This window comes from Anomaloglossus baeobatrachus (genome assembly GCF_048569485.1).
Source record: "Anomaloglossus baeobatrachus isolate aAnoBae1 chromosome 5 unlocalized genomic scaffold, aAnoBae1.hap1 SUPER_5_unloc_23, whole genome shotgun sequence".
NCBI classification, from domain to species: Eukaryota; Metazoa; Chordata; class Amphibia; order Anura; family Aromobatidae; genus Anomaloglossus; species Anomaloglossus baeobatrachus.
The window spans coordinates 584,774-606,890 of NW_027441799.1; the positions used below are offsets into that span (position 1 = coordinate 584,774).

Below are 22,117 nucleotides of genomic sequence, written 5' to 3' on the forward strand. Positions count from 1 at the left end.
AACACACCTGGTCTCTGACCAAACCATTCCTGACCACAAGAGGGAGCCTCACAGCAGCAAAAGCATAACTGACATTCACAACAGTTCATAGTCAAAATCATCACATCTAGACAATAGAGAAAGACAGGCATGAAAAATATACTGTATATTTACAAGCATTTATTAACAAAACAACAAGTTTTGAAATGCAATTATATACAATGTGATATACTTAAGAGTTCCTGTCTCCAATCTGGGGCTTTTTAGTAAATAAAGCAGTGGGAAATCTGAGATTAGTGAATTATCTAAATATAATCCAGTATAAAAACATTTCACGAATGTTCCTAAAGGCTCTCAAAAAGGCTAACAGTGTGACAGCTAAAATAGAAAATGAATATTCACTTCTCCCCGTGCCATAATCCCGCCCCCCTCTAGGCAGTTAAGCCAGCGCCAACCAAGAGGTGGGCGGAATTATTAGCATGGGGAGCAGTGAATATTCATTCTCTTTAATATCGGGTACACATGATCACCCAGCCGCTGGCTTACTGCTGTGATTGGGCGATCATGTATATCTACTATTAGAGAATGAATATTCACTGCTCCCCAAGCCCATAATCCCAGGTGTGGGGAGCAGTGATGTCCGTGTGTAAGTGTACATGCTGAGATTATTTGCCAGCATCAGAAGAGAACACCGTGCACCAGGAGAGTGGAGGGATGGTGAGTATAATCATTTATTTTCTTATGTGTTCAGTGTGATGGGGAAATATATACCAGAATGGGCCCAAGATGACGGCCATATATACAAGGATCGGGACATATATTCTAGGACAAGGGCCATATATACCAGGATGGGGATCAAATATACCAGGATGGGATAAAGATGGTCAACAAATGTACCAGGATGAAAGACAAATACACGAAGATGGGAGACACGTATATCTGGAAGGGGCCCAGGATGGGGGACATCAGTACAGAATTGGGTCATTTTATCTCCATAACAATGTCAGAAGAAGATCCCCACCCATAACAGTGCAGAATGATCACATTTTTTGTGTTATTTTTCCCTACATTATTCCTTCAAAATCTACGTGTGTCTTATGGTTCCGAAAATTACAATAAGTTTAAAGAGAAAGAAAATGGTTCTTTCCCTCACAAATTCTTACTTGAGCAATTGTAACAGAATTTTTTATAAACTCTTTGAATTATGGTACATCATGATGGCTTCTCCCATGTGACTCATCTGACAACAGGACCTGATTAATCTTAAAAACATTTGGCAAATTCTGAAAGCAAGAATGGCTGGTCCGCTCTATTGGTTTTCTAATGGTCGGCAAGATTTGATTTACCAGTTACACATTTCAATTATTCACAACATGAAAAAGGTTCCTTCCCTGTGTGGCTACTTCACATGTTTAACAAGATCTGATTTCTGAGAATTACATTTTCCACATTCAGAACATAAAAATGGTTTATTTTCTGTGATTTTTTTGATGGTAAACAAGACTTGACTTCCTAGTAAAACATTTACCACATTCTGGGCATAAAAATGGCTTCTTTCCTGTGTGAGATCTTTGATGCTTAACAAGATCTAATTTCCAAATAAAACATTTCCCACACTCTGAACATGAAAATGGCTTCTCCCCTGTGTGAGATCTTTGATGCTCAACAAGTGTTGATTTTCGAATAAAACAATTCCCACACTCTGAACATGAAAATGGCTTCTCCCCTGTGTGAATTCTCTGATGTCTAACAAGGTCTGATTTCTGAATAAAACATTTTTCACACTCTGAACATGAAAATGGCTTCTCCCCTGTGTGAGATCTATGATGCATAAAAAATTTTGATCTCTGAGTAAAACATTTCCCACACTCTGAACATGAAAACGGCTTCTCCCCTGTGTGAGATCTTTGATGCTGAACAAGTTCTGATTTCTGAATAAAACATTTCCCACACTCTGAACATGAAAATGGCTTCTCCCCTGTGTGAATTTTCTGATGTCTAAAAAGATGTGATTTCTGAATAAAACATTTCCCACATTCTTGACATGAAAATTGCTTCTTCCCAGTGTGATACCTTTGATGGTTAACAAGAATTGATTTTCGAGTAAAACATTTCTCACATTGGGGGCAAGAAAACAGCTTTTCATGTGTGTGAACTTTTTGATGGGTAAAAAGACTTGATTTCCTGGTAAAACATTTCCCACATTTTGAACACGAAAATGGTTTCTCCCTAGTAGGAGCCGTTTCATGTTCCACATCCCTTCTGTAACTTTTATTTTGCTTACAATTTTGTGATAAATCAGAAGTTTGGACTTGTTGGAAAAGATCAGATGATAGAGCTTTCCAAGGAAGAACTGGAGGTGTATCTGGGACAACAGCATGCTCTTCATATGTATCATGCGTGATACTTTGACCGTCTGTTATAAATTCTGAAGATATTAGATTTCCATCTGAACTCCCAATACAGTCATCTACTAAAAATAAACACAGTTATTTAATGATATTATTTTGAAAATACATTTTTTTTAAGCCATAATATCAGAAATTATATTAGGAAACAAATTATTCTAAATCTGTTGTCCAATTTCGACATCTAAAGGCCACTTTACACACAGCGACATCGCTAGCGATGTCACTGGTGAAAGCACCCGCCCCCGTCGGTTGTGCGTCACGGGCAAATCGCTGCCCGTGGCGCACAACATCGCTAACACCCGTCACACATACTTACCTGCCTAGCGACGTCGCTGTGGCCGGCAAACCGCCTCCTTTCTAAGGGGGCGGTTCGTGCGGTGTCACTAAGCGGCCGCCCAATAGAAGCGGAGGGGCGGAGATGAGCGGCCGTAACATCCCGCCCACCTCCTTCCTTCCTCATTGGCGGTGGCCGCAGGTACGATGTTGTTCCTCGTTCCTGCGGTGTCACACATAGCGATGTGTGCTGCCGCAAGAACGACGAACAACATTGCACCTGCAGCAGCAACGATATTTGAGATTAGAACAACGTGTCAACGATCAACGATATGGTGAGTATTTTTTGAACGTTAACGGTCGTTCCTGCGTTTCAGACTTCAACGATGTCGCCAACGAGGCCGGATGTGCGTCACGAATTCCATGACCCCAACAACATCTCGTTAGCAATGTCGTTGCGTGTAAAGTGGCCTTAAGAGTTACATCTTTGTTAATTCGGAGGTTGATTGTCCTCCTCGTACCAGCAGTGGTTTGCCGTCCTTCAACAAAACCAAGCTGATCTTTATCACATCTGGGAGGAATATATTGAGCCTGTCAGCAATCATTTTTTAATAGATTTTTAATGTCAGTATTTATTAACTCCTTAACGACCGCGGGCAGGAATATTACGTCATAGGGTCATAATGTTACTGCCCGTGGTCTGTCGCCGGCAGCATGCAGAATCATTATCTGCTCGTGCCGTTTAACTTCTTAAATGGCGCTATCAATATGTGACAGCGCCATTATAATCGCGATTGCGGTAAACTTTTACTTACAGGCCGATACCGGAAGTCAAGTGATGTGATCACTCGGCCCGGAGCAGAGTGAAGCAGAAAGTGAGCGTATCTGCTGTTTACAGCTGTGTACAGCAGATAGGGCAGAGCAATCGGATTGCTGATCGCTATAGCCCCCTAGGAAGACTAGTAAAAGAAAATAAAAAAAAAAGTTTTAAAAAATTAAAAAAAAACCCCTAAAAGTTCAAATCACCCCCCTTTTGCCCCATTGAAAATTAAAGGGTTAAAAAAATAACAAATATACACACATTTGGTATCACGGCGTTCAGAAACGCCCGATCTATCAAAATATAAAATCAATTAATCTGATCAGTAAACGGCGTAGCAGCAAAAAATTCCAAACGCCAAAATTACTTTGTCGGCACAACTTTTGCGCAAAATGCAATAACAGGCGATCAAAACATGGCATCTGCGCAAAAATGGTACAGTTAAAAACGTCAGCTCGAGATGCAAAAAATAAGCCATCACTGTGCCATAGATCCAGAGAAATGAGAACGCCTATCACGTTCCGGTCACAGAATATGGCGTAAAATGTGCGCCACTTTTTTTCGGACAAACTTCTGATTTTTTTTAATCCCTTATATAAAAGTAAACCTATACATGTTTGGTGTCTACGAACTTGCACTGACCTGAGGCATCACACCCACACATCAGTTTTACCATGTAGTGAACACAGTGAATAAAATATCTCAAAAACCATAGTGCTATCACACTTTTTTGCAATTATTCTGCATTTGGAATTTTTTTGCCGTTTTCCAGTACACTACATGGTAAAACATATGGTTTCATTTAAAAGTAGAGCTCGTTCCGCAAAAAATGAGCCCTCACATAATTATATTGACTGAAAAATAAAAAAAGTTACGTCTCTTAGAAAAAGAATGGCAAAAAACGGAAAGCGAAAAATCGGCCCGCCGTGAAGGGGTTAAAGAGATAGGCCTATAGTTGCCGACAGATTCATTGCGGTCTCCAGTTTTTGGTATTAGTATGATAGTTGCTCCCAACATCTCGGGTGAAAATGTGCCCGACAGGAAGGATTATTGAGAACTTTAGTTGGGTGGGGGGCTAAGAGGGAGGAAAAAGCTTTATAATAATCATTTGTGAATCCGTCAGGTCCTGGGGCTTTTCTTGATTTTTTTTTTATTATAACTGAATGTTTTATTAAGTTTTTAGAACAGATACAGAAAAAGTACATGGATGCATGGATATGTCTCACAAGCTTGTTAACAATAACTGTAAATCAGAAATCAGTATCCATATTATCCACTAATACACTGAAAACAGGGAATATGACAAGACGAACAATACAATACTAGACAGGGAAACATAAGGGAGGGGGGATGGATTGGGGAGGGTGAGCATATCAAGCTTCCATCAAGGCCGTACTTCACTGTTATTCTTTGTTGGCCCAATAAGTATCCCAAAGTGACCAAACACTCTCAAAAAGATCTACTGTGTTATTTGACAGGGCAGATAAATACTCCATCCTTCTCACATCTTGGATCCGAGATTGGAGATCTGTAAGTGAGGGTGGATGGGCCAACCTCCAGTTACGGGCAATCAGACATCTAGCTGCTGTGGTCATGTGTAATAGTAACCGCTTCACTCTTTTCCCCAGCTGAGCAAGTGGTATATTTAATAAGTAGAATTTAGGGTCCAGGGGAATCTGAAGGTTAGTTACTTCATAAATAAGAGATTGCACCAACCTCCAGAAACACTGGATATTGGGGCATACCCAGAATATGTGCGGTATGTCTCCTCCTGTGGCTCCACACCTCCAACAATTGTCAGGTATAGCTGGGTTTAGTTTATGTAGTAGTGATGGGGTGTGATACCAATACATAAGTAATTTATACTGATTTTCCTTATAAACATAGCACGAAGATGTCTTTGAGGCCGCATCCCAGATCCGCTTCCACATACACAAGGGAATGGACTCACCAAGGAAATCTTCCCATTTCCTCATATATGTATGATTTGGCTTGTCTTCTGAGCACGGAGCCATTAAAATACGATATATATCGGAGATGAGGCCTTTAGTAGAGGCCCCAGCTCTGCACAATCTCTCAAAAAGTGTAGGATAGAGACTTCTAATGAGGCAAAAAGGGAGTGCATCAGGTGTCTAACTTGTAAATACCGATATTGGGAATTGCCTGGGAGATTAAATTTAGCAGCTATGGTGGCGTATGGGTGAAGGACTCTGGAGTGTGCGTCTACTATGTCAGCAAAGCAAAAGAGTTTCCTGTCAAACCACGTTTTAGTCGCTGTACCCTGCATACCGTCTGGCATTAAAAAGAAAAGAGGTCAATGGAGAGAGTTCAGATTTAAGTGGAAACTTTTTGACACAACAGTCCCATATCCTCTTCGTAAAGGCTATAGGGCCCAGAGTATGTGGGTCAGGCTTATTAGATGAGGTGCCCCAAAGGTAGGAGTTAGGGTGTATTGGGGCAAGCCATAACTTCTCTATTTCCATCCATCTAGAGAAGGCACTGCGATTAGACCATGCAGGGATGTGACATAAGTGTGCTGCCCAATAGTACTTAGTAATATCAGGGACTCCCAGGCCTCCTCTCAGTTTACTGTCAAATAATGTTGTTTTCTTGAGGGGCTTTTCTTGATTTTAGGGATGAAATTGTGATAAGGATTTCTGGTTCACTAAAGGGAGCATTAAGGGACAGTAATTGTTCTGGTTCTATTTTAGGAAGGTTGATCTGGGCTAGAAATTCATTAATTTGTTCAGGGGTTGGCTGGGGAGTAGAGGAATGATTTTTTAAGTTATTCAGTCTGGAGTAGTTGTCCGCGAATGCATCACCAATTTCCTTCGGCTGATGTACCAGCACTCCGTTTGGGTTATGGCTACTAATCTCATTTCTATCCTTTATGTTTTGACTTTTCCTGCCATTACTCTGGTTGTCTTGTTAATATTGGAATAATTTATCATTTTTGAATAGTGTAAATAGCTTTCATATTCATCAAATAGTTGGGCTTTTATTTTAATTCTTAGATGTAAAAAAATTGTTTAAAAGAACTGAGAGTCCTCAGTGGTTGATACCTTTTAATGGATAACTGAAAAGATGGTAATAATAGCAGCTTTCAAGACTACTCAGGTCTCTTCATCAGGCTAAAGGCTACTTTACACGCTGCAATATCGGTCCCGATATCGCTAGCGTGGGCACCCGCCCCCATCGGTTGTGCGACACGGGCAAATCGCTGCCCGTGTTGCACAACATCGCCCAGAGCCGTCACACATACTTACCCGCTCGGCGACGTCGCTGTGACCGGCGAACCGCCTCCTTTCTAAGGGGGCGGTTCGTTCAGCGTCACAGTGACGTCACAGCTGCGTCACTGATCCGCCGCCCAAAAGAAGCGGAGGGGCGGAGATGAGCGGGAGGTAACATCCCGCCTACCTCCTTCCCTTCGCATAGTGGCCGGGAGGCAGGTAGGAGAGCTTCCTCGTTCCTGCGGAGTCACACATAGCGATGTGTGCTGCCGCAGGAGCGACGAACAACCTCGTTACTGCTGCAGTAACGATAATCGAGAATGGACCCCCATGTCACCGATGAGCGATTTTGCACGTTTTTGCGACAATGCAAAATCGCTCATCGGTGTCACACGCAACAACATCGCTAATGCGGCCGGATGTGCGTCACAAAATCCGTGACCCCAACGACTCCGCATTAGCAATGTCGTAGTGTGTAAAGCCCCCTTTAGAAGAGACCTGAGCAGTCTTGAAAGCTTGATATTATTACCATCTGATGAAGAGACATGCGTAGTCTCGAAAGCTTGCTATTATTACCATCTTTTCAGTTAGCCATTAAAGGTATCAACCAATGAGGACTCTCAGTTCTTTTAAACAATTTTTTTATCTTTACTGGCTAACACGGTTCAAAGATATATTTTACCTGTTCTTATATCTAATAACTCTTTATGTATGTTTGATGGTGGAGTGGGACTTTCTTGTTGAATTTTTTCTTTATCGTTTATTAATTTTTGCAGTTCTTCAATTTTACTTTTTCTTTTTTTTTTAATGTTGAAATTTTTATTAGTTCCCCCTGAGTACTCCCTTGTGTGCTAACCATACCATTGTAGGACATATATCTCCTTTATTATTCTCTTCAAAATATAATTTGAGAATGTTTCCAGGACTACATTTCCAGAGCATAGTTTTTTGAGCATTGTAATTTAGTTGTATTTCTCCTAATAAGGGTGAGTGGTCCGAAAATGTTTTATTTAATATTGTTACTTTTTTAAATTTATAAATTGATTGAGAAGTGGTAAAGATGTGATCAAAGCGGGAATAAGTTTTATAACTTTCTGAGTAATATGAGAACTCTCGGGATCTGGTGTTATGGCCTCTTTCACACGTCTGTGTCTCCGGTACGTGTTTGGTCCGTTTCTTCACGTACCGGAGACACGGGCACACGTAGACCCATTAAAATCAATGGGTCTGCGCTCACGTGCGTGTTCTGCCATGGACCGTGTGGAGATGTGTGTCCGTGTGCTCCACACGTAGACATGTCAGTTTTTCTCCGGCATCACGGGTGTCACACGGAACGCAAACGGACCACACGGAGGTATTTCGTGTGACACGCACCGGAGAAAACACACGTGTCTGAGAAAATAATAAAAAAAAAAAAAAAACAAACTTTACTCACCGTCTCCAGCCCTCCTGTCTCTGCCGCTGCTGTTACTTGCTTCCGACCGCCGCTCATTATGCTCATTGCATATTCACTTCACTGCGGCCGGAAGCAGCAGCAGCGGGGAGTCGGCAGGACCGGAGACCGCAGATCAGCACCACGGACAGCGAAGCCAGGGACAGGTGAGTAGAAAGTTCCCGTTCTCCGTGTGTTATCACGGATAACACACGGAGAACACACGTGTGCCATAATCACGGCTCACGGAGAGCAAAACGCACCTTTGACACGTCAGTGAAAAACGTGCGTGGTTTTTCACGGATGTGGGAAAGAGGCCTAAGACAGTGAAATGTGCCTAGGAGTTAATTTCTTAGCAGCCAATTATGGAGGGTTTGTTTTTTTATAGTGTGAATGTGCTGTTGAATCTAGATCCCAATTTGTTACCATATTGTAATCTCCCATCATTAGTAGGTCACCAATTTTTATTTTATCTACTTCTATTAGCAGTTTTTCAAAGAAATTAATTTGGCCAGTATTGGGAGCGTAAATATTAACATTAGTACATGAGCAGTTATTGATTTTACAGGCAAGAATATGAAATCGTCCCATGTCATCTTTTTTTTCTTGAATAAGTTGGAATGTAACCGTATTTTTTTATAAAAGTCATAACGCCTGCATTTTAGGAGAAAGGGAGCCCTGTGCAATTACCCAGTTTGCTGTCCCTTTCCCCTAGTGCCAGTCCTGCATGGCAGCCTTTCTTCTGTTCAGTTGATTTAGACTCTTGTAATTAAGAGGCCTTTGGTTACATCATGTCACATGACTTTGAAGTCATCAAAGGTCCTTAAACAATCAACTTCAGAAAACAACTGATGGGGACCCTAAGAGAGTGGGGTTCCTGAGAAATTGCGCAGTTTGATTCCTCCTAACATTAGCCCTGACTGTAGCTAGGGCTTATTTTTGGAGTAGGGCTTATATTTCAAGCACTCTTCAAAAATCCCATAAAATTATGCTAGAGCTTATTTTGGGCTAGGTCTTATTTTCGGGGAAACAGGGTATTCGTGAACCCTCTGCACGTTTTTTTGTTGCCTTCATAACAACATAGAGAAGGCACTAGAAACAAACAGCAGAAAAAGCAGAAGCAAAGAAAATACAGCTGAAAAAAACAGAGCAGAAAGTCTAAAAATGTAAACACTAAATGAGTGCAGAAAGTACATGAGTAGATATCTCTTACTGGATAGAGCTGGAGGAACATCGGGGTCTTCTTGTTTACAGTCCTGTGGGAGAAGAGGACGGGGACATCTCTCTGGTGTTGTCCTCTTACTGGATAGAACTGGAGGAGACACATACAGGGACTGAATTCATTCCTTACATACAGATAATTATAGGCCGTGTGTATTTAGTCCTGTCTATTACCTGGTGATGTGAGGGGCTGGGGAACCTCCATCATGACGTCCTTGTACAGATCTTTGTGTCCTTCTAAATACTCCCACTCCTCCATGGAGAAATAGACGGTGACGTCCTGACACCTTATAGGAACCTGACACATACAATGATACCGTCACCCCCCGATCCTTTCATAGCGTTACTGTATAATGTCCCAGCATTCCCAGCAGTGTCACCTCTCCAGTCAGCAGCTCAATCATCTTGTAGGTGAGTTCTAGGATCTTCTGGTCATTGATGTCCTCATGTATCGGGGGGTGAGGTGGAGGCCCCGTGATTGGGCTCAGGGGTCTTCCCCATCCCTCAGACACAGGGGCCTGACAGCGCTCACTAGAGGTCTTCTTCACTACTGTGTAATCCTGGTTATGGAGAGACACAGTAATAAATCTCACTCCAGACATTTCCAGAGTCCTCACCTCTCCAGTTCTGTCCATCTGTTATTCCCATAGATAAGAATGATGTAATGTGACGTCATCAGAATCTCTCACCTCTCCAGTAAGCCGGAAGAGGATCTCTAGGGTGAGGTGTAATATCTTATCCGCCATCTTGTCTCTGTCTCTATCCATCCTGGACAGGAAGTTTTCTTAAACAGAATGAAATCGCTGAGAGGATCCGATATTATAAGGACCTGAATGGGAAGGAGATGAGCCGATATGTAAAATTATTGGCGATAAGGGAGGTGAGTAGGTCTGAGCGGATCCATATTGTAAAAATCCGGATCCGTGCAGTTTCAAAGATTTCCGGGTGCTGTATCCGGTATTCCAGGTGCAAAATCCAGATCCGGCACTGGAGAAAATAATTGAAAAATAAATAAAACCAGAAATAAAATAGCGTTTCATACTTACCGAGACTCGGTGTCATGGCAGCAAACTGCTTCCGGGTCGCGCATTCACTTCCTGTACTGTACAATGTATACACACAGCTTTCCATGTTTTCCTCGTCCACCTGCCATCCTCTCATCTGTGATTGGTTGTATGTAGATGCGCCCCCAGCAGGTGACAGTATCTGCTATGCAGTCATCACGGCTGTCATTGTCTGCACAGCCAGCGGTAGTGCACTATGGCCGATGGCTATGTAGCAGAGCTGGGACCTCGTGTGGATTACGCCGAAGCTGCAGGGGTGTTAATAAAGAGGTGAAGGAGGGTGGGTGTTGTACTTTATTCCAAATAAAGGATCTTTTCTGTGTTTATTTTCATTCATTTACAGGATTTGATGCAGGTATCTCAGACGCCTGTGCCATCACTAACCTAGAGCTTAGTAGCAGCTGTGCGCTGCTATTAATCCCTTGTTACCCCGATTGCCACCGCACCATGGCAATGGAGAAGAGCTGGTATTGCTCGGGGATTGTCACATCTAATAGATGCAGCAATACCGGGCAGCTGTGGGCTGAGAATACCAGCCCCCAGCCAACCTTATCATGGCTGGGTATCAAAATTAGGGGGGACCGTACGTCGTTTTTTTTTTTTTAATTATTTATTTAAATAATAATAAAAAAAAAAAAAACAAAACAAAAAACCGCATCACCGACATAGCCGCGCACACTTCTGACAGGAGCGTGCATGTGTTTCTGTGTACATGCACGCTCATGCTCAGAGAGGGCAGGCTGTGCCGACTGATGTTATGTCAGACTTGTACGAGTCTAACAGTACATCACCGGCACAGCCGCACTTTTCTGACAGGAACGTGCATGTGTTTCTGAAAGACATGCACTTCACCATACTGATCCGGAGACACTTGCACTGCTTTCTCCGCCCACCGGCTGTCCTGCTGCCTATGATTGGTTGCATACAAATCAGAGTGAAGAAGGGGTTAATGCCGCGCATCAGCCAAAATGAAGATGCAGCACGTTGATGTTATAAACGTATTCTTTTATTCCATCGGTCTACGCGTTTCGAGGATATACCTCTTCTTCAGGACCAGTGCATCAACATAGTATGTTGATGCACTGGTCCTGAAGAAGAGGTATATCCTCGAAACGCGTAGACCGATGGAATAAAAGAATACGTTTATAACATCAACGTGCTGCATCTTCATTTTGGCTGATGCGCGGCATTAACCCCCTCTTCACTCTGATTTGTATGCACATCCATGTGGGGCTGCAGCAGACGCCTTCATCCTATGCTCTATCAGTGGTTGTGACTATCACAACCATTTCAGGTGAGTGTCTTTTTCCTGATCTACCTCACTGATCTGTTGGTATTACACTATCAGCGCTCCTTATTTTTCAGTTTATATGATTGGTTGCAGTCAGCTGACATGCTGCCACTCAGAGGGGGAGCGCGTCTAGCTGCAACCAATTACACGCGTCGGTGGGCAGGCAAAACAATGCATATTGAATTGTCGGCTCCGGAAGGGAAAAGCGTGACCTGGAAAAAGTTTGCTACCATGACACAGCCACGGGTGAGTACACCGCACGCGCGTTCCTACCCCCTGTCCCCTCCACAAACGTTTTTAATCTCTGGATTCTGGTCTCCATTGTTACGCTCACCGAGGAGCGGCGAACGTCCGGAGGTGGACCCACTGGACCGTGCACCGGACTCCCCTGAGAAGACGGACAGCAGCGAACCCCTATACAGGGACTGTGCGGCGCCTCCCCAGAAGGCCTAAATGCACGGCAGCCAGGGACCGGAGGTAGGAGTCTCTGTACGGCCAGGCGTGGCTCGGGTACGATGTCCGCGGCAGGCGGAACACGGAAGTGGCACCGGAGATGTTTCACAGCAGGTGACGTCCACAGCCGGTACGGTACAGATAGTGTCCACAGCAGGTATGGCACGGTGACGTCCACGGTAGGAATGGGTGGTGACGTCCACAGCCGGTACGGTACAGATAGTGTCCACGGCAGGTATGGCACGGTGACGTCCACGGTAGGAATAGGTGGTGACGTCCACAGCCGGTACGGTACAGATGGCACTACGGTGAGACACAGGATTAGAATCAGGTAACAAATGTACGGATCATAAACAATAGCATAGACAGATTAGGACACTGGCAATGCACTAATAGAGGCGTTGCTCGGGCGCCTGCTGCCGGGGGAAGTGAACTTAAATACCTATTAGGCAGCAGGTGACCTCTGAGATCACTTCCAGGATTTGGGGCATGCCACTTTAAGAAAGGGGGCGTGGCCTCGCACGCAGCCTAGAATCACCTACAGCAATTCTGTGTGAGGAGGAAACTGCAGCAGGCCTTGGAGTGGAAGCAACGTCTGCAGAGCCCTGGGGCCGGTAAGTGGAAGACCCTCTCTGCCTGGGAGTGGGGGCAGGAATGCATGTGGGAGCCATGCTGGGACTGGGCAGATGTGAGGGAGAGCTCCCCCCCCGGGGTCTGGTGGGACCAGGCGTTACAGTACCCCCCCCTGAAGCCCCCTCCTCCTCAGGAAGCTCCGGAGGAGACGAGGAGCATCCACGTCCTCCGCAGGTACCCACGTCCTCTCCTCAGGACCGAACCCCTTCCAGTCCACCAGATAATAGGTTTTACCTCGGACCTCCTTAGCCGCAAGGATGGCTTTTACCTCATAGACGTCATCATCACCAACAGGAGGAGGCGAGACCCCAGGATCACCATGGAAACGACTCAGGACCACCGGCTTGAGGAGGGACACATGGAAGGAGTTCGGGATGCGAAGTGTCGACGGCAGCTTCAACTTGTAGGACACCTCATTGATCCGTCGGAGCTCTTCAAAGGGACCAATGAAGCGGGGACCCAGCTTGTAAGACGGCTGTTTCAGGCGGACATACTTGGATGAGAGCCAGACTTTATCTCCGGGTCGGAAGAAAGGAACATCCAGACGTTTCTTGTCAGCGTGTTTCTTCATGCGGACAGAGGACCGTTCCAGAGCCAACTTGGTCTCAGCCCAGATGGCGGAGAAGGACCTCACGAGGTCATCAGCTGCAGGGTTGCCTGAGGAACTTGTCACAGGACACGGCACTTTGGGTCGCTGTCCATACACCACCTGGAACGGAGATTTAGCAGAGGACTCACTGTCATGGTTGTTATAGGAGAACTCGGCCCACGGAAGCAGTTTGACCCAGTCGCTGTGGTGTTCGTCCACGAAGTGGCGTAGATAGTTAGTCAGGACTTGGTTAATGCGCTCCACTTGCCCATTGGACTGAGGGTGGTAGGCAGAGGAAAAGTCCAGTTCCACATCCATCATCTTGCAGACTGCTCTCCAGAACCGAGCGGTGAACTGGACCCCTCTGTCGGACACGATATGGAGAGGCAAGCCATGAAGCCGGAAGATGTGTTGGATGTAGAGGTCAGCAAGAACCGGAGCGGACGGTAGCCCGGAGAGTGGTGTGAAGTGGGCCATCTTGGAGAACCGGTCCACTACCACCCAGATGACTGTTCAGCCAGACGATTTTGGCAGGTCCGTGATGAAATCCATGCCGATATGTTGCCATGGAGCGGATGGTACAGGTAAAGGAAGCAAAGGGCCCGCCGGAAGGGTCTTCAGGACCTTGTTCCGGGCACAGGAGGAACAGGATGAACAAAAGTCCTGGACGTCTTGACGTAACCCTGGCCACCAGTAATATCGGGATATCAATTGCAGAGATTTCTTTTGACCCACGTGACCTGCTATTCTGGAAGAGTGTCCCCACCGGAGTACACGTTCTCTATCGACCTCAGCAACAAACGTCTTACCGGGAGGAAGGTGATGCATGCCGACTGGAGCCGCCATTAGTTTGGAAGGTTCAATGATGTGTCGAGGTTCATCCTCCTGGTCCTCTGACAGGAATGATCGAGACAGCGCATCGGCTTTCAGGTTCTTCTCGGCTGGACGGAAATGCAGAACGAAATCAAAGCGGGCAAAGAATAATGACCATCGGGCCTGTCGGGGGTTTAGCCTGCGGGCTGTCTGAAGATATGCCAGATTCTTGTGGTCAGTATAGATGGTAACTGGATGCAATGACCCTTCCAGCAGGTATCGCCATTCCTCCAGAGCCAGCTTGACTGCCAGCAACTCACGGTCTCCGATTGAGTAGTTTCGTTCTGCTGGGGAGAAAGCCTTAGAAAAGAAGCCGCAGGTTACTGCCTTACCCTCTGACGTTTTCTGTGTAAGGACCGCACCGGCTCCGGATGAGGAGGCATCTACCTCAAGGATAAATGGCTGGTTAATGTCGGGTCTGTGTAAGGCTGGAGCAGAAGCAAAGGCACGTTTAAGGGACAGGAACGATTCTTCAGCTTCCGGTGTCCATTTCTTCGGGTTCTCCCCTTTGCGAGTGAGAGAGGATATGGGGCGCACCAGAGATGAGAAATGTGGAATGAATTGCCGGTAATAGTTGGCGAATCCCAGGAATCGCTGGATAGCCTTCAACCCTTCCGGACGGGGCCATTTCAGTACGGCTGAAACCTTGTCAGGATCCATCTTCAGGCCGGTATCCGAGACTATGTGGCCAAGGAAGGGTAACGAGGTCTGCTCAAACAGGCATTTCTCGAGTTTGGCGTAAAGGCGATTCTCTCTCAATCTCCGCAGGACCAGACGGACATGTCTTCGATGGGTATGCAAGTCTGGAGAGAAGATAAGGATGTCATCTAAATATACAACTACGCAGGTGTAGAGAAGATCACGGAAGACGTCGTTCACAAACTCCTGGAAGACCGCCGGTGCGTTACTGAGCCCGAAGGGCATCACTCGGTATTCATAGTGCCCATCACGAGTGTTGAACGCGGTCTTCCATTCGTCTCCCGACCGAATGCGAACCAGATTGTACGCACCCCGGAGATCTAGTTTGGAAAAGATCTTGGCACCTCGGAAACGGTCAAACAGTTCCGGTATAAGGGGTAGCGGATACCTGTTTTTCACCGTGATCTTATTCAATCCGCGGTAGTCAATGCAGGGCCGTAGACCCCCATCCTTTTTCCCCACAAAGAAGAAGCCCGCTCCGGCGGGAGAGGAGGATTTCCGGATGAAGCCTCGTGCTAAATTCTCCTTTATGTAGTCAGACATGGCTTGGGTCTCTTCACGCGACAGTGGGTAGATGCGCCCACGAGGAGGGGTTGTACCTGGGAGCAGGTCGATGGGACAATCGTAAGGTCTGTGTGGCGGCAATGTCTCAGCTTCCTTTTTGTCAAAGACATCTGCAAACGACCAGTAGGCAGGAGGTAACCCGGGAAGGTTGACCGGTTTGACTGGTGGGTGCGGAGGATGCACTGGTGTCAGGCAGTGACTGTGGCAGGAAGCACCCCATTGCAGGATGTCTCCGGAATCCCAGTCAAGCACAGGCTTGTGTGACCGAAGCCAGGGTATTCCCAGAAGAAGAGCATGTGCCATGCCAGGGAGCACGTGGAAGGCGATTGTCTCAGAGTGTAGCAACCCCACTTGCATAGTACAGTTCTCTGTGATGAACCGGATGGGTTCGGAAAGCGGTTTTCCATCCACGGAAGACAGACTGATGGGGGTAGCAAGACATCGGACGGGAATCTGATGTAGATCCACCATGGACTGCTGGATAAAGTTCCCGGCGGAGCCTGAATCCAGGAACGCATGTACTGACAACCGGATGGAGCCGCAGGACAGGGATACAGGCACCTGGAGAAAAGGAGAGGACTTGGCATGACCTAGGGTGGCCTCTCCGATGGACCCTAGGCTCTGTAGTTTCCCGGCTTTACTGGACAGCTCTGAATCAGATGTTTGGGACTTCCGCAGTAGAAGCACTCTCCTGCCATTCTCCGATTCCTCTGACGCAGTCTGGACTCAGTGACGCGGTCGACCTCCATGGGCTCGTGCGGAGCAGTAGGCCTGGTGGAGGAAGGTAACATTGGCCTTTGGAAGGTGGGCGCAAGGCGCGGGGTTCTTCTTGCCCGGGTGACCTCTCTGGCACGCTCTTGGAAGCGGAGATCAATACGGGTAGCCAGAGAGATCAGCTCTTCCAGGGTGGTAGGTACATCCCGGCCGGCCAGTTCATCCTTGATTTTTCCGGATAACCCTTCCCAAAAGGCAGCTACCAAGGCTTCATTGTTCCACTTGAGCTCGGAGGACAGAGTGCGGAACTCGATTGCATACTGTCCCACGGTGAGATTCCCCTGGTGGATTCTCATGAGTGAAGAGGCAGTAGATGAGAGACGGCCTGGTTCATCGAACACCTTACGGAAGGTGGTCAGAAAGACGGACAGGACTTGGACGGTCGGGTCATTCTTTTCCCAGAGCGGATTCATCCAAGCCAGAGCCTGACCAGTCAGATGAGACATGATAAATGCGATTTTCGAGCGATCGGTCGCTTGCTGCAGCGGCGACAGCTCAAAGTGCAGGGAGCACTGGTTTAAGAAACCGCGACACAAACGGGGATCCCCTCCATACATGGGTGGGGAGGCCAGGCGAGAAGGAGACATGTATGTCGATAATCCTGCAGAGTCAGGAGTTGTAGAGGAGGCCGGATTCTGCAGGGTATTTAGACGGGAATCCACGGCCGCCATGTCTTCAGCCATGCGTCTCTGGGCCTCATGCTGGCGGGACAGTTCCTGCAGTAGTTCACTCAACTGGGAGCTGTCGGAGGATACGGAGGTTTGCATGGATGCCAGACGGGATTCCACAGACTTTATGTAAGCCACGAACCTTGCTTGGGTCTCACGTTGGCGGGAGAGCTCCTGTTGCAGGTCATTCAGCGGGTTAACCGTGATCCCGGCGGAGTCCATGGCCCGAGCAAACTGTTACGCTCACCGAGGAGCGGCGAACGTCCGGAGGTGGACCCACTGGACCGTGCACCGGACTCCCCTGAGAAGACGGCAAGCAGCGAACCCCTATACAGGGACTGTGCGGCGCCTCCCCAGAAGGCCTAAATGCACGGCAGCCAGGGACCGGAGGTAGGAGTCTCTGTACGGCCAGGCGTGGCTCGGGTACGATGTCCGCGGCAGGCGGAACACGGAAGTGGCACCGGAGATGTTTCACAGCAGGTGACGTCCACAGCCGGTACGGTACAGATAGTGTCCACAGCAGGTATGGCACGGTGACGTCCACGGTAGGAATGGGTGGTGACGTCCACAGCCGGTACGGTACAGATAGTGTCCACGGCAGGTATGGCACGGTGACGTCCACGGTAGGAATAGGTGGTGACGTCCACAGCCGGTACGGTACAGATGGCACTACGGTGAGACACAGGATTAGAATCAGGTAACAAATGTACGGATCATAAACAATAGCATAGACAGATTAGGACACTGGCAATGCACTAATAGAGGCGTTGCTCGGGCGCCTGCTGCCGGGGGGAAGTGAACTTAAATACCTATTAGGCAGCAGGTGACCTCTGAGATCACTTCCAGGATTTGGGGCATGCCACTTTAAGAAAGGGGGCGTGGCCTCGCACGCAGCCTAGAATCACCTACAGCAATTCTGTGTGAGGAGGAAACTGCAGCAGGCCTTGGAGTGGAAGCAACGTCTGCAGAGCCCTGGGGCCGGTAAGTGGAAGACCCTCTCTGCCTGGGAGTGGGGGCAGGAATGCATGTGGGAGCCATGCTGGGACTGGGCAGATGTGAGGGAGAGCTCCCCCCCCGGGGTCTGGTGGGACCAGGCGTTACACCCATAGACTTATATAGGGACCGGAATCCGGAGCGGATACAGAGTTTTTGTTCAATCCGGCAGGGATCCGCCGGTTCAGGACTTTGGTGGATTCGATCAGCCCTATAGGTGAGATATCATTTGGGTACTAAAAAATATTCAACATGAAATGTGCTATGTAAATAGTACAACCATAAAAGTAGCACATTATCTTTATAAAAAAAAACAATCCTTCATACGGCAATGTGAACGGAAAAATAAAACAGTAATTGCTCACGGAATAAGAGTAAGAAAATATAAAAGTGCAAAACTAAATAATTTCCCAGTTTTTCGGTTAAGAACAGGGCAATGGAATTAGGATTCGATGTATTCTTGTTTCTAATGGAAGAATAGGGGTCACACATGGCGTACGGATCTGTGCACTCGCTGACGCGCACAATTTACCACCCATTTCTTGTACGAATGCAGCAAAATAGTGAAAATTACCCAATTACAAAATGTGCCCACATTATATTTCACTCCTAAACTAGAAAAATTATGTAAATATGAAAGTTTAGATATTCTAAACTAAATTCGGAGCTTGAAGACTTTAACACCTTAATGACCGTGGGCAGTAAAATTATGTCCTAGCGTTCAGTGTTAATCCCCTCCCGCTGCTGCCAGCAAGCAATAAAGAAATAAAGTGTATACCACCCCCCAGCATCGGAAAATTTCAGTGGTTTCAGCTACCGAGGGTAGCTCAGACCCTGGAGATCACGATTCGGGCCGAAAAAAATATTTATCTCTCACCTGGCATGATCAATCATGTCAGATGGGGGATAAGTTGCCTACTCTGGTCCCCCGATGTGGCCAAAGTGCCCCCCCCCAGATCATCTAAAATGGCCGGCACGCACACTGTGCTCATCCTCTTCCTCTGAGTTTTGTCGTATCTGACATGTCAGATGCGAAATTAAAGTTCTCCCCAGGTCCAGACAGGTCACCAGATGTCAATCCCGGGTCTCCTGTTACCTCCTGCAGCGACAATACCCCACGATCCCTGCTCTTCCTTCTCAGAAGATCCTGGCCACATGTGCAGAGTGTCTCTCAGCCGGTTCCCTGCTAGTAGTGACACTGAGCTTACTGCAGCTCACACTGCCATGCTGTGGACCCGGGGAGTGTGAGTGCAGTATAACTACACCCACACTCCTCACATGGAGGGTCTGCACTTCCAGAAAATGGGGGATACGTTCTCGGAGTGTGCCACCCATATTCCTGAAGGTCCAGAGTCGTCGTAAGACCTCCAAAATGGATTGCGGCAGATTTTTTTTTCTTTTCAATAAATTGGTGAAAGAGGGAATGTGTTGGGGAGTGTTTTTTCAAATAACATTTTTTTTTTTTTTATTACTGACTAGGTTAGTGATGTCGGGTATCTGATAGATGCCGTGACATCATTAACCCTAACCCCAACAACCCCATTTATTACCCCATTTGCCACCGCACCAGGGCAATGGGAAGAGCCGGGGAGAAACGCCAGGATTAGTGCATCTAATGGATACGCCACTTTTGGGAGGCTGTGGCCTGCTATTTTTAGGCTGGGAAGGGCCAAATAACCATGGTTCTTTCCACCCTAAGAATACCAGACCACAGCTATCCACTTTACCTTTGCTGGAAATCCAATTTGGGAGGGACCCCACTTTTTTTTTAAATTATTTATAAATTAAAAAAAAAAAACAGCATGGGGAGACCTTCATTTTGGATTACCAGCCAAGGTGAGGCTGACAGCTGTGGTCTGCAGCCGTCTGCTTTACCCTAGCTGGGGGTTTTTTTTTTTTAAATTATTTATTTATTAATTTATTTATTTTTTTAGCTAAATACAAGGTTAAACACCCTTTAGTGCCACATGAAAGTTACTAAATGGAGCCAGCTTAGAATATGCAGGGGGGTGGGACATTATATTTGTGTTTGACATCTATTTATCTAGCCATCTATCCATCCATCCATCCTAGCTTTTAGGTTATGTGCCCACGATCAGGATTTGCAGTGGTTTGGATGCAGTGTTTTGACTGCCATGTTGTGCAGTACAAGCGCAGTGGAGGGATGTTTAGAAATCTCCTGACCACTGTGTTTCTTTTCTCTGCAGCATAAACTGACCTGCAGCGCGGCTTCCTGAGACGCAGGATGTCAGTTTATGTTGTGGAGATGAGTGTTCTTTGCAGGGAGAATAAAGTCCGCAGCGGCCTGAACCCGGATCGTGGGCATGGGCAGCTGCATTCTCGTGTGGACAACACTGGCATCTGCGCAGAAGGGCTGACACTGCGTCCTAGATGCAGTGTCGCCGGGTTGTCGGCACACAGCCTAACAGTGAGAAATTTGGCACTACAGCAGCATTTTTTGTGAAATACCTGTTAATTCAAAATGCTCACTGTACCCCTGAATAAAATCCTTGAGTGGTCTAGTGTCCAAAATGGGGTCACTTGTGGGGGGTTTCTGCTGTATAGGTGCCTTAGGAGCCCTGAGGTTTTTGGCCACATGTTGGGTTATGAATGAGTTCATTAAAATTTGGTTAACAAACTGTGGGGTCCACTTTTTGGTGTTTCCTCTTGAAAAAGTGAGAAATTTGGTATATATATTATACCAAATTATAATTATATTAATATTATTAATATTATAAAATTCCGTGGGGTTCCAGGTGCTCACCAAACTTCTAGAGAAATTCCTTGAGGGGTCTAGTCTCTAAACTGGGGTCACTTGTGGGGGGTTTCTGCTGTTTAGGTACCTTGGGGGCCCTACAAACGCTACATGGCGCCCGCAATCTATTTCAGCCAAATTTCCTTTCCAAAATTCAAATATTGCTCCTTCTGTTCAGGCTCCTCCCATTTGTCCAAACAGAGGTTTCTGACCATATGTGGGGTATCACCGCGCTCATAATAAAGTGGGGAACAAACTGTGGGGTCCACTTTTTGGCGTCACCTCTCGAAACCTGTCAAAATGACACTGGTCAGAATTACAAAAAATGGCTGAGTCATGAAGTACTAAACTGGCTCCGTCCTTAAGGGGTTAAATTGAATGTAAATTAGCCGGTTAGAAATAGCGGGGAAACTGGTACTGAACTGGTTAAAGGTGAAAATAGTTGAGAAATGAAGGGGTTAATGATAATGATGACCCCAAAATAGAAGAGACCCTGCACCTACCTCCACCTGCAGAGCCGCACACTAGATATATAATACCCTGCACCTACCTCCACCTGCAGAGCCGCACACTAGATATATAATACCCTGCACCTACCTCCACCTGCAGAGCCGCACACTAGATATATAATACCCTGCACCTACCTCCACCTGCAGAGCCGCACACTAGATATATAATACCCTGCACCTACCTCCACCTGCAGAGCCGCACACTAGATATATAATACCCTGCACCTACCTCCACCTGCAGAGCCGCACACTAGATATATAATACCCTGCACCTACCTCCTCCTGCAGAGCCGCACACTAGATATATAATACCCTGCACCTACCTCCACCTGCAGAGCCGCACACTAGATATATAATACCCTGCACCTACCTCCTCCTGCAGAGCCGCACACTAGATATATAATACCCTGCACCTACCTCCACCTGCAGAGCCGCACACTAGATATATAATACCCTGCACCTACCTCCACCTGCAGAGCCGCACACTAGATATATAATACCCTGCACCTACCTCCACCTGCAGAGCCGCACACTAGATATATAATACCCTGCACCTACCTCCACCTGCAGAGCCGCACACTAGATATATAATACCCTGCACCTACCTCCACCTGCAGAGCCGCACACTAGATATATAATACCCTGCACCTACCTCCACCTGCAGAGCCGCACACTAGATATATAATACCCTGCACCTACCTCCACCTGCAGAGCCGCACACTAGATATATAATACCCTGCACCTACCTCCACCTGCAGAGCCGCACACTAGATATATAATACCCTGCACCTACCTCCACCTGCAGAGCCGCACACTAGATATATAATACCCTGCACCTACCTCCACCTGCAGAGCCGCACACTAGATATATAATACCCTGCACCTA

General features: G+C 46.7%; 2 protein-coding genes across 2 annotated transcripts in view; both read right to left on the bottom strand.

Moving 5' to 3' along the window:
* Positions 1-206: 206 nt before the first annotated feature.
* The window catches only part of LOC142259056 (uncharacterized), a 223,566-nt gene continuing 201,655 nt past the window's right edge, over positions 207-22,117 (bottom strand). The window contains 1 exon segment of the mRNA XM_075331583.1: positions 207-2,093. Within this exon segment, the coding sequence (XP_075187698.1) occupies positions 1,449-2,093 (645 nt within the window). The 3' untranslated portion in view covers positions 207-1,448.
* LOC142259043 (oocyte zinc finger protein XlCOF29-like) lies at positions 9,702-12,870 on the bottom strand. Its single transcript, XM_075331573.1, has 3 exons — positions 12,056-12,870; positions 10,056-10,195; positions 9,702-9,926 (listed from the first exon to the last, which is right to left on the bottom strand). The coding sequence occupies exons 2-3, from the start codon at positions 10,131-10,133 to the stop codon at positions 9,702-9,704; spliced, it is 303 nt and encodes a 100-aa protein (XP_075187688.1). The 5' UTR covers positions 10,134-10,195; positions 12,056-12,870.